The sequence below is a fragment of the Alligator sinensis genome, unplaced genomic scaffold (assembly GCF_000455745.1).
Source record: "Alligator sinensis unplaced genomic scaffold, ASM45574v1 scaffold205_2, whole genome shotgun sequence".
NCBI lineage: Eukaryota > Metazoa > Chordata > Crocodylia > Alligatoridae > Alligator > Alligator sinensis.
The window spans coordinates 477,461-492,692 of NW_005842563.1; the positions used below are offsets into that span (position 1 = coordinate 477,461).

At 40.3% G+C, this 15,232-nt stretch overlaps 1 protein-coding gene across 5 annotated transcripts in view; it reads right to left on the reverse strand.

The window, feature by feature from the left end:
- Nucleotides 1-15,232, reverse strand: part of IQCA1 (IQ motif containing with AAA domain 1) — a 210,441-nt gene that overhangs the window by 15,003 nt on the left and 180,206 nt on the right. For all 5 annotated transcript variants that reach the window (XM_006032340.2, XM_025214087.1, XM_025214088.1 and 2 more), the window contains 2 exons: nucleotides 14,348-14,547; nucleotides 5,067-5,153 (listed from right to left, as the gene is read on the reverse strand). In XM_006032340.2, the coding sequence (XP_006032402.1) occupies nucleotides 5,067-5,153; nucleotides 14,348-14,547 (287 nt within the window). The remainder of the gene's footprint in view (nucleotides 1-5,066; nucleotides 5,154-14,347; nucleotides 14,548-15,232) is intronic.

Genomic DNA, 15,232 nt, shown 5'->3' on the forward strand with positions numbered 1-15,232 from the left:
AAAAGAGACTAGATTAGTCAGGCACGATCTGCCTGCTACGAACCCGTGCTGGTTTCCCCTCAGCATAATTTGTCTTGCTGGGCTCTCACAAATGTGAGCCTTGATAATTTTTTCAAAGACTTTGCCAAGGATGGAGGTGAGACTGACTGGTCTATAGTTGCCCGGGTCCTCCTTCCTCCCCTTTTTGAAAATGGGGACCATGTTGGCCCTTTTCCAGTCCTCCGGGACTTGGCCCGTGTGCCACGAGCTTTCAAATATTCCCGCCAGTGGCTCTGCAATGATGTCGGCCAGTGCCTTCAGCACCCTCGGATGGAGCTCATCCGGGCCTGCCGACTTAAAGGCATCCAGTTCTTCCAAATGACTCTGCACCATCTCAGGGTCTACACATGGTAGTCTGGCGTCTTGCTGCTGCCTCTCTACAACCCCAGTGAGAGACTTGTCGTGCCCCTCGCTTAGGAACACTGAGGCAAAGAACTCGTTGAGGAGTTCAGCCTTGTCCCCCCTGTCCGTCACCAATTGTTTCTGCCCATTTAGCAGGGGTCCTATTCCTCCCTGGGCCTTCCTTTTACTCCCAATATATCTAAAAAACAATTTCTTGTTGTCTTTTACTTGGGTTGCCATCCTCAGCTCCATGGCAGCTTTGGCCTGTCTAACTGCCTCCCTACAAGCACGAGCAGAGGAGGTATATTCATCTTTGGTGATCTCTCCCTATTTCCACTTTTTTTGTGCTCCCCTTTTGTCCCTTAGGCTGCCCTGGATTTCTCTGGTCAGCCAGGGAAGCCTCCTGGCCCCTTTCCCCCTTTTGCCTCGCTCGGGGATCGTCTTGCTTTGTGCCCGAAGGATCATTTCCTTAAGGCACAGCCACCCCTCTTGGGCTCCCATCTCTTCAAAACTCCTACTCTGCAGTGCGTCCTTGACTAATTGCCTGAGTTCATTGAAATCAGCTTTCCTAAAGTCTAGCACTTTCACCCGACTAGTTACCTTACCCACCTTGTGAATCTACATCACACCCTTGTCAGACAATAAGTTATTTGCAGCTGCTTATAATAGTAGTTATAATCCCTACCTAAGATGAGAAAGTGGGAAGTCAGGGAAACTCGAAAAACCAAGGGCTGGAGGATTCCCCAACTTTTCTAGCTTATTTTGTAAAAAACAAACAAACAAACAAAAAAAAAGTACTCTAAGGCTGTGCAAAACTTTGGTCCCTGATTCGATTCAGTGGTGATTTGGCCTGATTTGGTGGCCGAATTTCCAAATCTGAATTGAATTGGGAGACCCTTTAATCTCTCCAAATTGATTTGGACATAGACACAGCCTTAAATGTTTTTTCTAACATACCTCAAGGTAGCAGGTGGCTTGTGAATGCTGCGATGCTGGGGTAGACGGAGCATCCCACAGGAGTATGGGGGGGTCCCCCCACATGTTTAGCAGAAGACCCACAAGAGTAGCCCAGAAGCACTTCTGGTCTTCCTCCAGGTCCACTGAGGAGCGTGTTGCGGGGGTCCCCCCAGCTCAGCGACTGGTGCTTCCTGGGTCTGGGGGGGCGGCACCCGGGGTCCCCCCACAGCCAATTGCCGAGCTGGGGAGGTTGGGGGGGGGGTCCAGTGCATTCCCCAGTGGACCTGGAAGTGGACTTTCAGGTTTGCCAAGCACGCAGGGGGCCCCCGCACACCCCCAGGGGGTGCTCCATCTGCCCCAGCATCGCAGCATTCACGAGCTGTGCCTGGTACCTCAAGGTATGTAGAAAAAACATTTAAAGCTGTGTCTATGTCCAAATTGCTGATTCTCTGAATCAGCGTTGAATCTTCAGATTTGGATGCAGCCAAATCGAATCGGGGACAGTGATCCGAATCACTGAATTGAATCACTGTCCTGGATTTGGGCCGAATCCGAATGGAATACAGCCCATTTCGCACACCCTTAATGTCCTTAATGTACTCTCCCTCTCTTCCTAGGTTGTTTTTCAAAGATATGTTGAGCATCTGTTTCTTAAATTGCTGACTGATTATTAAGCATTAATAAGCACTGACATGTTGGTGGACAACACAGCTTGGAGGACTGAGAATAAGGCCTTTGAATCCCAAGCTTCTAAGTTCTTAGCTTTGCTACTGACATGTTAGGTGCCCTTTAGTAAGTAATTTTATTTCACTGGTCTATTCATATAAGACTGTCACTGAAAGAACTTCAGAAAAGAAGCCAACTTAGTAAATTTGTTCTGTTAATGAGGATTGGTCCTAGGTGCATTAAAATGGGCTTGTGCTTAGGTAAAGATATAGAGTGTCTATCACTAATACATAGGGACCTACCAAATTTGCAATTTCACAGATTCCACAAAATCAGCAGCAGTCCTTAGCATGCTGTGGCAGCTAGGTGGGAGGAGAAGCGGGGGGGTTCCTGCTCAAAGGGCTGCGAGCAAGATGGCTGCCATCCCCCAACACCTCACCACTGACTGGCTGTGAGGGCTACGTGTCATGTGGTGCTGCCCATCTCCACCAATTGGTGGTGAGGGGCAGGGCAACATGATAGGCAACCCCTGCAGCCACTCAGTGGTGAGGGGCAGGGCCAATGGGCTCCCTTAGCTAATCAGAAACATGGGAGTCCCACTGCACTCCACCTGCAAAATGGCTGCCCGGGGTCGCCTTCTACCTGTGAAATCGAGGGGCAGCCCCTGTGAATTAGGTAGGTCCCTACTAATACAGCCATATGGGTTGATGCTTGATTACTTTTTAGAGGTGTTGGAATGTTAATGTTAAAGTGTTTTGAAGATAAAAGCTTATACATCAGTGAGATTATTATTATTATTGCATTCAGTGGGTTTGGAAATTAACACCTCACTGAAATAAGTGGTAGAGGTTAAAGATACCACTTGGTTCACAGGCAAGCAGTACATCCCCTGCCCTGGGAAGCGTGTTTGTAATAGGAAATATCAAACAATTAAATTCTCACCTGCTATTTCCCCTGGGACCCATGCTAAGTCCTAATTTGTCAATTACATCTTGAGCAATCAATTTTGTGACAGATGATATTTTATATATTTTCACTGACACAGAGTTGATTACAGTAAGTGCTTATTCTGTAGAAATCTTATTCTTAAAATTTAAACAACTCTACCTGTGCCAAAAACAGTCTAAATTTTCTCTTCCTGTTAGAAGAAGTTGGGTGTATTGTGAAGGTGACCCTTTTTTGTTCCAAAAGACAGTTGGTAACTATTTCTTGTCAAATATCCTTGGCAACTGTGTTACCATAATGAATGTGTACTTTATTGTCTGGCTCTCAACTATGGGAAGATAGTAAAGAGCTGGTCTGGCCAAAGGGACAATGAAGGCCAGTTATATAAAGGGCCTTTAAAAAATTTAAGGTAATTTATTAATGAAACCTAAGCCACAATGGCAAAATTGTTTCTGGTTGCAAGACTGGCTTTCACAGTTCATATCCGTTTGGGGGGAGAATTTAGCTTACATTCTCCAACAACTTTACTGCTTCTCCATTTTTCTTGACTCCATTTTCCTTATGCTGTCACTTCTTTTGGGCCTTTCTTGTTGAGCCCTGCACTAGATAACTGTTAGTGTTAAAAGGAAGAATAGGTGCCTTTATCTGGTTCAGATTATTGTATGTAGCTCGTCGTTTCATAGTAGCTAGGGTCAGGAGGGACCTGAACAGATCATCTAGCCTGATCCCCTGCCACAGGCAGGAATGAATGCTGGGTTCACAAGACCCCAGACAGGCGATCATCCAACCTCCTCTTGAGTTTGCCCAAGGTAGGGGCGAGGACCACTTCCCTGGGAAGTTGGTTCCAGATTTTGGCCACCCTAACTGTAAAATATTGCCTTCTGATCTCCAACCTAAACCTATTCTCCATCAGCTTATTACCATTGTTCCTTGTCACCCCAAGCTCATGCTATGTATATAGGAAAATGAGCTCGGCTGATGAGCCTGTCCACTGCCTCCAAAGGGACTGGTGATTTTCTGCTAAATATTAATGGATCTGGACACAATTATGCAAGTGCCTCTAGTTCAGCATTTCTTTTTGAAGTTGTATATCAGCCAGAAGCTTTCCTTTGATCACAAACATAACTGAAAAGTGGACAATGATGAACACTCGAGGCAGTATTTGACCTACAATCTTATTTTCAATAGTAGCTACTATCAAGATTTGAGACTAAGGAAATTACTTGCTTTCAGTATAGTATGTCAACCACCAGAGGGCATCAATTGCTACATACATAGGTCATGCAATAAGCAATCTAAACAGTTTTCAAATGATAGGCTAATCTGACACAATTAGTATTTCAACAGTTTCCTAATATTATTACTTTTATGTTTAGGTAAAAATAGAGCCATTTTAACTTTAAAGACAGACTTTCTAGCTGACATGGGACTGCCAGGATCAAATATATTTGGAGACCTGCAGCAAACTATATGAATTTAATTTGAATATCCCATCTAACAGATTTTTTGCTATTGTATAACTTGCTCAGGAACGAGTATTGTTCTTATCTACAAATCTTTGACATTTCTTTCTGGTGGGAAGTTGCTAATGATGGGAAGGAAAGGAAGTAATTGAACAGTACTCCCAGGTGGCAAAGAAATCTGTAAACTTAAGTGTTTAACATGTGTTCTTTGTTTTTACAGTGGGAATTTGTCCTTGCTACGTTATTGTTGACCATAATTAGGCCCAGTTTCTAAAATTAATAAAGCTGAACCACTTGAGTTTATTTTAATTCCTAATTTCTTGCTTCATATTTTTAAATTCTCCCAGATTTTTTTCCCTTCTTTCATTCAGCGTTATTTCTGTTGCACTTCCATCAGCACTGATGAGCAGTGGCTGGATTACTTTTAGATAAGGCTGGTATAGGTGTGCAGAGAGATGCGACTTTTAAAGCCTGTGAGAGGTCACAAGAATGTCTTTAAAAAAGTTAGAGAGACAAGCTATTATAAAGTGAGCACTGGCAGGTCTGGTAATACTGGTACATGTTAAGCTAGGAAATGCACCTGTTCTTTTTTGTCAGTTCTAATATAGTATGTGAAATTATTATAGGCACTGGACTCAAACAGGAGCATTTCACCTCTTTTTCAGCCTTCGGCACTTTTTTGTAAAATGTTTTTTCTGTGTCTCCAATCCACACGACTGAAGGCTGCAGTTGCTTAGCCACCTGAAAGAAAATGATAGAGGAAATATGTGAAGTTGATTAAAATGCTTAATATGTCAAATCTGGGTGTCTCAAACTATGCTCTAAAATTCATGTTTAGGCTGTTACATGAATGTAGTTTGACTTTTTTTTCTTCCCAGAAGTGCTGAGCACTTGCAATTACCATTGCTTTACTGACAAGTTAGGCCACTTCTATTTAGGAGCCTACTGTTATGAACTTCACCCATGTTCAAAAAATTTTGGCAAACATGTTTACTGCACATCTCTCAGCTCCAATTTGATCTTGAATTAACAGGTAACGTGGTTTTATTTTGGCAACAGAAGGTCTGTGTTCCAGAGTTACATAATAAGTTTAAGCAAAATAGGCTTATATAAAATGACCATGTGCACAAGGCATTGCAGATTTAGGAGCTTAACATAAGAAATAAAACACAATATATGAAGTTTTTGGGGGTGCTTATTAAAGTCTTTACTAGCTCAAAATGTGGATGCACTATACTACTGGTTCACAGCAGGATGGCAGCAACACTACAGATTTTTACACATCTGTACGCTGTCTATTGCTATAGTAACACCATTGGTTTAGAAATTTTGCTCCCAAACATTAATCACATTTTGGTTGCATGTGATCATCATAGCTATGCTAGTTTGTCCGGTGACAAAAGAACTGGTTGTACAAGTAAATTGTACCACACGCCAATTAAATATAGTTACATTTTTTCCATTCTGCATTTTCCAGCTGAAGCTCTTCCTACTGAAAAGGACCATATAAATATTATAGGTTATATGCATCATAATGTTTGATTAACAACCATTCTAGGATTTACAGTCAGTGAAAGAAGAATTACATGAAATAAACATTCTTTTCAAAGTACTTTAGCCTGGTTAGATCATTAAGAACAGTAGGGAAAATGTGATAGGTTAAAGTGCATTTTGTAACTCAAGTTTGTCTTCAACGGTGTTGATAAATAAAGAGGGACTAATGCTATTTTGTTAAACAATACTTCTGTTGAGATTATCTAACAATTGTGAAATATGACAAGTGGTATCCCTGAATTCATTACTAATTAAAGGAACAGGAAGCTTCTTCACTCACTTTGGAAAGTGTAAAATAAGTGCTATTATTGAAGAAGATTCATGATGAAAATATTGGAAAACTAAGTTGCAAAATTTCTCACAGGCAGATATCCTTGTGTCTATGTATCCATATATAAAGGAAAAGAGAGGAAAAGTCATCAAATTGCATAAGGATTAAATAACTTGGATGAAAGGCTAAAAGAAAGAAAATTGCACAAGAAGAATATTTAAGACGAAATGACCTTAAATAAACTAGCTGATATTTTCATAGGCATATCCCGCAACTTAAACACTGTCGGGATATATTTGTATGGTACTCTTGAAAACATAGTCTCTATTCTATTGTAATAGCATAGCCAATTTAGAGATGCTGGGCTCTTCTATTGAGCCATCTTCATACCAAATATTTGATTCCTGCATTGCTGAATAATACTAGTTAGGTAGATTGTTAGCTCTATGAAAGGACAGTCTGAGGCAGACAAGTCATGGAGGGAGGAAAAAAAAAATCCTAGGTCTAGCCAAGCTTGCAGAAGAAAATTTAGGCTGAAATTTAAGTAGTCTTATTGTATGTTACCTACAAAGCTAAATCTCCTTAAAGGGATAAGTTTGGGCAATATCAAGCTTGTATACAATCTCTTCAGAGAAATGTGGGAATCCTATGTGATTGTTTGAATATAGCATAAAATCCATAGCAAACTAAACAACTAACCAGCCTGCAGTCATGAATTACTTTACATCAGTTGCAGAGAGAGTTTGTGCTTCTACTTGTAAGAGAACACAGGGACTGTACTGTCCATACTTCCCTGGAAAGGCAGCCACGGAAGATATGGGGCAGTGGGATTTAACAGAGGGACTGTGCTAGCCTGAGGTCAAGTGTCTCCTACTTGTCTCCCATTTGAGGCTGGGGTTAATTGCTACAATTTAAATTTCTATTTATGGTCATATGCTTGGTGGAGCTGTAAGTATGCACTGAATGGAGAGCAATTTCCTGCTGGTATTTTTATTTTACATGGTAAGCTGGTCTGTCTTAAGTCTGGTTATAAGTCCAGTCTTTCCAATCGTTATACAAAAATATACGCTCTGTACCTTTTATTAGAAGGTATAGAGCATATGAAGCGTCTAATAGTACTCTGAAGGTTAAAATATGGGGGATAATGATGGCAGTTGCTTAACTGAGAGATGGAGATGGGGCCAGCAGCTGTGGACACTGCTTTTGCTGGGGTGGGGAGATAAGGGCACAGAAATAGCTGCAATCACAGTGTTGGTTGATCATGATACTGTGATTGGCACCATGGCAGCCAGAGCTGCCCCATACATGGAGCTGTTCTACCATGCTTCGGAAGGATGGGGATTTACCCAAAGTGTTTGGCAAATAGTGAAACACCCATTACCATGAGTGGGCAGAATTAGGCCAATGCTGGACTCTTCTGGAAATCCCACCATAAGTGTGGTATGTTTTATATTTACATGTCCACATAATTCATATACAAAACCCCATTTTACTTGCGACATTCTCTGGTGTCACATAATTTCCTCGGTTATCCTACTATAGCCTTTCTTGAGGCAAAGAATGCTGGATGCAACTTCCCCTGGTTCCCCCTTGGTTTTGTCCCTTCACTGAAGATGTTGGAGAGATGAGGAGCATTTGTCTCTTCCACTCACAATTTTAGTGGATTGCTTCTACAGTACCATCAAACTTCAAAAACAGAATGAATGAGACCCATACCTGTTGCAGCACATTGTATTGCTAGCTAGGCAATAGTGCCACCTTTTATTTTCAATAACATTTAACACTATTCTTTCTTTTGGCATCCCCATTACTTTCACTTCTCATCTATTTCTCTGCTGTCAAAATTAACTGGAAAAAACAGAGTAGAAAGTGGGTTCACTCACTGACTCTTGAGTGAAGCAGATACTTTAATGATTTCTGCTTGCCAAATCACAGCATTGATTTTTATGAACAGACCAATGTATGTGGAGTTTGCTGGTTTCATATTATACACTGGTGATTTTGATTCAACACACTGCTTTTGTGCTGATTTTTTAAAAAGAAATCAGACACCCATAATCCACTGGTATCTAATTTAAATTGTTGGCAGATATGAAGCAGACTGTATATCCCCATGAAACTGCTTCATTTGAATTATCCATGGGTAGTTTGAATCCATGGCTAATTAAATGCACTTTAAGTAATTAATCTGTAATTGAAATTTTATTAGCATTGCTGCATTCAACAATTTGTTGGAGTCACCAGCAGATGGCTCCTTAACCCTTCTAATACTGCATTAATGTAGCAACAGCATTTGCTAAAAACAGATGCCTATTGTTGTTTTAACTACTAATCTGATACAGGTTTGAGAACAAATGTTCTTTCCTGTAACTCTTGCTCCCTGAATCCACTCACATTAATAAAAGGTGCATAAATTCAGCATGTACTTAAATCTTCATTTTTTTTTCATGACAAGCCTTTGTGCAAGTGCCTTACCTGGGTTATCCTGCACTTCTGTATTAAACAGAATATAAAGCAACAATTCTGGTGCTTTTGTTGTGTCTGAATTTCTTATAAATTACATGCACTGTGATTCTGCTCAGGGGTTCTCTTGTATTTAAAAAATACTGTCACAACATGTTGGAAGGGGGTGGACATATGTTATCTTAAAGCTATTTCAGCTAAGCTTTAGGTTTGATGCTCCCTAGCTTCAAATAGTATGATAACTGTAAAAACGTACACTAACATTTTCAAACTTGCATCTTAGTGTATAGTCCCCCAAATAAATGGCCTCATTTTCATAGTTGGGCAAATGGCAGTTTCCCCAAGCTTGAAGATTTCAGCTTTAATTAAATATATAGGTTCTGCAGAAGGTGATGGATCACTGAAAATCAGATCAGTCTATCCACTGATCGTTATAATTTATACAGCTGCCCCTATGTGAGATGATGAGCCTACATAAAGCAATACTGGATTAAAACTGATGAAAATTTGAAATGAATATTTGATCAGAAAAACATGAGTCTGGATAGGGCAATTATTTAATTTTTATGCTGATAATTCAGGAAGCCTAAAACAGAGTTCCTTTACCAGGCATTTTTAAAAACAAATAATATTGTGACTTACTATAGAGTGTAATGATTAAAATTATTGAAAAGGATGAGTTATATTATGTTTTAACTTTGGGGGAAAAACACAAGATAAAGTTGACCTCTTTTTAAAAAAAAAAAAATTTACTCAAATACAAGATGAGGTTTTTTTGTTACATTCACATACAAGGAAACCTCATTAAATACACTGTCTATCATTAAACTGCTTCCAAAAGCAGCATGTGCTCAGTAATGGAACCCAACTATGAAGCTGATTAAATGCAACCAACACTAAGCATGATTTTAAAACACAAGGCCCATATTGCGTAAACATACTGATAGAAGCGTGCGTGTCCGTGTCCCTTAAAAAAACAGCAGTTGCTCCCCAAGGAAGGAATGAGGACTGGGCCTAGAGGTACTGCAATACTAGGCTGACACTCAGAGAGGCCGAAGCAAGCTCCAACACCCCCTGCAGGTGGCAAAAATGCTAATTAAAAAAAATAAAATAAAATTTGTTTCCAAGGGGCAAGCAGTTCTGAATTAAGTTCCACATTTTGACTGAGAAGAGCTCAATTGTTCCAGTCTGTGTGGTCCTAACACAAGCAAATAGCCTACCACCCAGACTCATCAGTCTGGGGCTTCCGATACTCCCAAATCCATGCATATTATGTGCAAGCCTTGAGGCCAGAGGCCTTGCCAAAAAATGTTGAAAGGAACCTGTTTTTTTTTTTGGGGGGGGGGGGGGGGGAGGGTTTGGCTTGGGTGTGTATTGCCTTCACAGGGAACTGACACCAGGCCTGGAGGTACTGCAATACTAGGTTAGCACTAGGAGGGCCAAAGGCAGCCCTGACACTATCCCCTTGGTGCCAAAAGTACTTGATCTTAGCCAAAAGGCCCAGATTTATTTATTTAAAAAAAAAAATTTCATGTTCCAAGTCAAATCAGCTAAATCAATTCCAAATCTGAGAGTCATTCAAGAACCACATGTGGCCCTACTACCAGCAAACATCCTCCATCCTCTCCTGGGGCTTCAGATGCTTCCAAATCCTTTGGCAGGCATCCTATGTGCAGACCCAAGCCCGGAAGCTTGGGGTTCGGATGCCCCTGAGTTTGAGTTGCCCTCGGCCATATGGAAAGCTAGGGAGGAGTCTCCTATTTCCATAAAGTTGGCATATAGCTGAGATCCTTCCACCAGAAGCTGGCCAGTAAGAAGCTAACTATGAGGCTCTAATAGGGAATTCTGTCTACAAGCAGACAAAGGTGCAACCCTCTACTATACAGTACCATTTTAATTGCATTACCTCAGTCAGGGTAAGGGTATTTCCCCTGCCACCATCATGGTCATAGTATTTCCCCAGATCATGGTGTCTCCCCTGCCAGGTAAGTTTACTGAAGTATAGATTAATATAGCCCATCTTAACACAATATATGGCAGTGCCCATTGCATTCAGCCCCACTCAGCACTCTCTTTCAAGTCATGGTGAGCCACTGCGTTGAACACATTTTGATTTCTTCTTTACTCCCATAGATGAGCTATGACTCTGTTTCCCATTTCCAATGATTTCTGTTCCTTCAACAGCCTTAAATGTTGGGAAAACATCATCAAATGGGGCCCCAAGCAGTTCACTCAGAATCTCTGTTGCCCCCTCTCTCAACCTGTTGCATATGATTAGTGTGGTCCTACCTTCCATGAGGTGGAGCTGGACCGGGTTGTCCTGCACCTCATCTCCATATATGTTTTTGGAGGATTCCTTGACAAAGAACACCCATTTCCAGTCATGAATGGTGGCTAATTAACACATGTATCCTTTGTGGGGTGGTATTTGGCGTACACACACATAGTGAGCAGTGCTAAGCTGTGGGGTCACCATGATTTGAAATACAAACTCCTAACAGTGAAGCTAACAGTGAAGCTGTTTGAAATACAGTGCAGTAAATTTCAACTCTGTATATCTGATTGTGTGATATACTTTGAGTTGCTACACATAACTCCCATGTTGGTATTTCCTCCTTGGTATCACTTTCCCCACCCCTTTAGCCTGGCTAGGATTGTGTTAGTTGCCCTTTTCCATCCATATGCTATTTGCATTCTTGCCTATTGCTGCTGACCCTCCTGTCAAGGTTGTTAGGTGCAGTGTGACTATATTTGTGACTTAACCTGGTTGCTGCCCTATAATATTGATGCAGTGCCAATTTTTGTCATTTTTCCTGCCTCACAAGTTTTGCTTATAAATTGCTTGCTTTTTTCACTTCCATTACAGACTCATGCCTTTTTTTCTTGCTCTTTTCTGGGCTTGCTGTTATCATTTCTATGATGCCCTCTTTACTTTGTCAGGCAGACCAGGCTCTTATTTCTCCCTTGCAAAACTGTGTATATAAGATGCAACTTTGTTGAAGTTATACTCATGCGCATTAATGGGAGTAACTGAGGGCCAATTCCTCAACTAGTAAAAGTTGGCAGGGCTGCCTTGTCTTTAGTCTGGCTCAGTGCATGGAAAATATTCCACTGTATTCTGGTTTATACTTCAAGGATCAGATTTTTTTTCAGGGCTACTCAGACAGTCAAATATCAGATGAAGGACCTTCTTTTTTGCTTGAAACACTATTACCGCTTCACTATATGACTATTCTCTGCCATTTAAAGAGTACACAGGTGCTTAGTCTTTGACATTCACAGTGCCTTTTAGTACTCTTGCTATTGAATATTTAATTTCTCATGCATTTTTGTGGCGAGGCAGAGTGGAATCTCTGTTTTCTTACAAAGGTAATTTAAGTCAATTCTTCTGTATGACATTCAAAAGTGACTGCTTTGAATAACATCAGTCTCTCTCTTTGACAGAGCTGGTATGCATCTTGTAATAGACCGCACCCAGAAATAATGATCTGAAAAGTATTTGCATTTTTGCATCTGACACAAATTTAGAATCTAATTTTTTCCAGTGTTATTTCTTTCTTTAGGGTGTCTCCCATGAAATGACTGCCATCTGCTACCAGCAGTTATGGATAGAAAGTATCCCAGTGGTTATTTTTGTGATCTAGAAATTAGCAGAGTTGTACAAACTCCTTTGTTTGTAGAAGTGATTGGTAATTTATGAGTTCTAGGTTACTGCACCTTCATCATAGAGCACCATACATTCAGAGAAAGTAAATCTCATGGTTTAATAGTGATTACATGGATTGCATAATAACATGAAAAATAATTACTGTTATGTTTCCTGTTATTTACTTATATGTTCAAATGCCTAATTTTGTTTGACTAACTATATAAGATTTTTTTATAAATGCTTCTTATGCCACCCTCACTAGGGAAAAAAAGTGCTGGTGTGTGCAAAATTTATCACTGAAACTATCTGCTACTGAGACCTGTGAATCTTTCAGTAATCAGCTACACGGACAAGGATCAATTTAATGAGGCGCACTGTGTGTCAGGCAGCAAGACAGAACTGTGAATATATATATATATATATATATATATATACACACACACACCATGTGTACTGCTGTTTTCTGGCTTTTCTCATGTCAAATGTTTATACCGTACATGTAACTACTATATCCTTGCAACAATTCAGATATAGTAGGATCTTTAATCAGCACTGTGAAGAAACTTTTGATGGAAAAAAATAAGTTCCCTGCTTATTGATTAGGAATTCATTAGGTGGGGCTTGTTTCTCCTACATACAGTCTTGTTGTGAAGACTTAGAAGAGAGGTACAAGTTGAAGAGCAAGACATAGTTAGTGGTCTGAGCTCAGACTACTTAAGGATGAAGCAGGATGGTGATGTTCTCAGTGAATGAGAAAGGAAGTATCTTAGAAAGCTTGGAGTGACAGGAAATTAGGAACTCTATTTTAGCCATATGGACCTGGTGGTGACTACTAGTTATCCCTAAGGGGATGTCAAAAATTCAAGACAATATTTTAGTTTAGACAGAGGAAGACAGGTCTGGAGTATGGAGGTAGATCTGTGAGTCATCAGTACAGAGATGGTAGTCAAATTTGCATTTGTGAGATTACACAGGATGGAGAGGAGAGGAGGATCAAAAACAGAGCCTGGTGGGAGCTTCACAGAAAGGTGAAGAGTGTAGGGGAAAAGGACCCTCTGAAAGACATGCTGAAGAAGCAGGAGGAGAGGAGAAGAGAAGCAGGAAAATATGAAGTCACAGAAGCCAAAGGGAGGACAAGATTCAAAATGTAAAAATGTGGTCAAGGGTTGAAAGCAGCTGACAGGCCAAGGCTAATGAGGGTGGATATTGGTTCTGAGATCTAAGCAAAAAGAACTCGCTCATTTGGCAGAAGCATTTGCAGCGGAGCATAAGGGGTGGAAGCCAGACTGCAGAGAAACTGAAGACTGGCTGTAAACGGTACATTGCTTAGGAAAAGGGGTAGTGATTAGAGAGAGAGAGAGAAATGGGGGCAAAGGAGTTTAATTGATCCATATTGATGTAGTAGTCCAATGTGTGGTTACAAAGCAGTTGGTCCAATAAAGAAATTCTTTTCTTTTGAGTTTTTGTTAATGTAATTCTAAGGTAAGACATTCTCTCTCAAAAGGATAGATTTTTAAATAATCAGACAGCTTTTGCAGTGACTGTCCTGTGCAACAAATATATATAATCAATAGCAACCAGCATTATTTGACTAAATATTGTTTGTCAAACATTCCCGATTAATGTAAACATGAACATGGAACAGACTCTTATTTTACATAATGCTTTTCATATTCAAGGTAATGCAAGGATTGTTCAAATAGTGCTGCAGACAAATGTTACATGAAGTGATTTCCCACAGGGCAGTAAATCCTCCACAGTGGTGAACACAATGGCTGTTCACAAATTGTTTTAAAGAAGTTTGAAAGCAATAAAGGAATCTCAAATATGTGCTGACACTTGTTTGACCTTGGCCAGTTCCACCACTGTATTGAGCCGAGTACCTGAAGAAAATTAAAATTTATTTAAAAGAGAGTACGCTCTGATCTGACAGGAATCTTAGAAAAAGACATTACAAAGAAACCCACAGTAAGACGGGGCTGTTAAGAAGTATAGTACCTTAAATACCATGTTGAGCAGCATTTGCAGGCCACTCTTGCCTGGGTATTTTCCTGCAATGTTAGAGGCAGACAAGTTGAAGAGGTTGGCTCCTGTTTCTGTGCAGAGAGCATGGACTAGCATTTTCTTTCCTACTCCTGCAGGACCAGCTAGCAGGAGAGCTTTCACCAGTGGAGACTTCTCATGTAGTGCTTGAGAGCCTATAAAAAGTCATAAGGAGCTATTATTGGTTTCATTTAAGTCTGCCATAAATATAATGGTGTATGATTCTTTAGTTTTTCTTCATGATAAATATTTCATAATGTGAACTCTGTCTCATTAACATAGCACAAGTGGTGTAGAACACACTTTTGTATAAACCAGAACTATAGCCATATGGTAAGTTAGCTACATCCCTCTTGTTCCTGAAGAAAACAGCAATTAATAATGAACTCATTTGAATTTTAACTCTCAGAAAAACTCAATTTTAGCTATACACACAGGTCAAGGGCTAGTGCTTCACTCTGCTAAGTTGTGGGGTATGGGCAGTAGGGAAACTTCAAACTTAACAGGTTAAAGAGCACTGAAATGAAAGTGAGCCAATACAGTTAAATGCAAAAGACAAGCCCAGCTAGCATTATGTACAGTACACATCTGCTTCCAATTACACTTAAACTGTTAACCCACTCTCTGTCAGCTGTCACACAGATGGATAGTTGTAGATATACCTGTGATCTAATTTAAAAAAGACAAGCATTCCACCTCAGAGCTGTTCCCCACTTTCTTTAATTGGACAAGGGCAGGAAATCCATGTCACATGTTAAAAAAGCAGAATCCTTCAAACCCACCAAAATGACACTCTCCAGTCCTCCTTATGCTTAACGAAAACAAACTAATTGGAATATT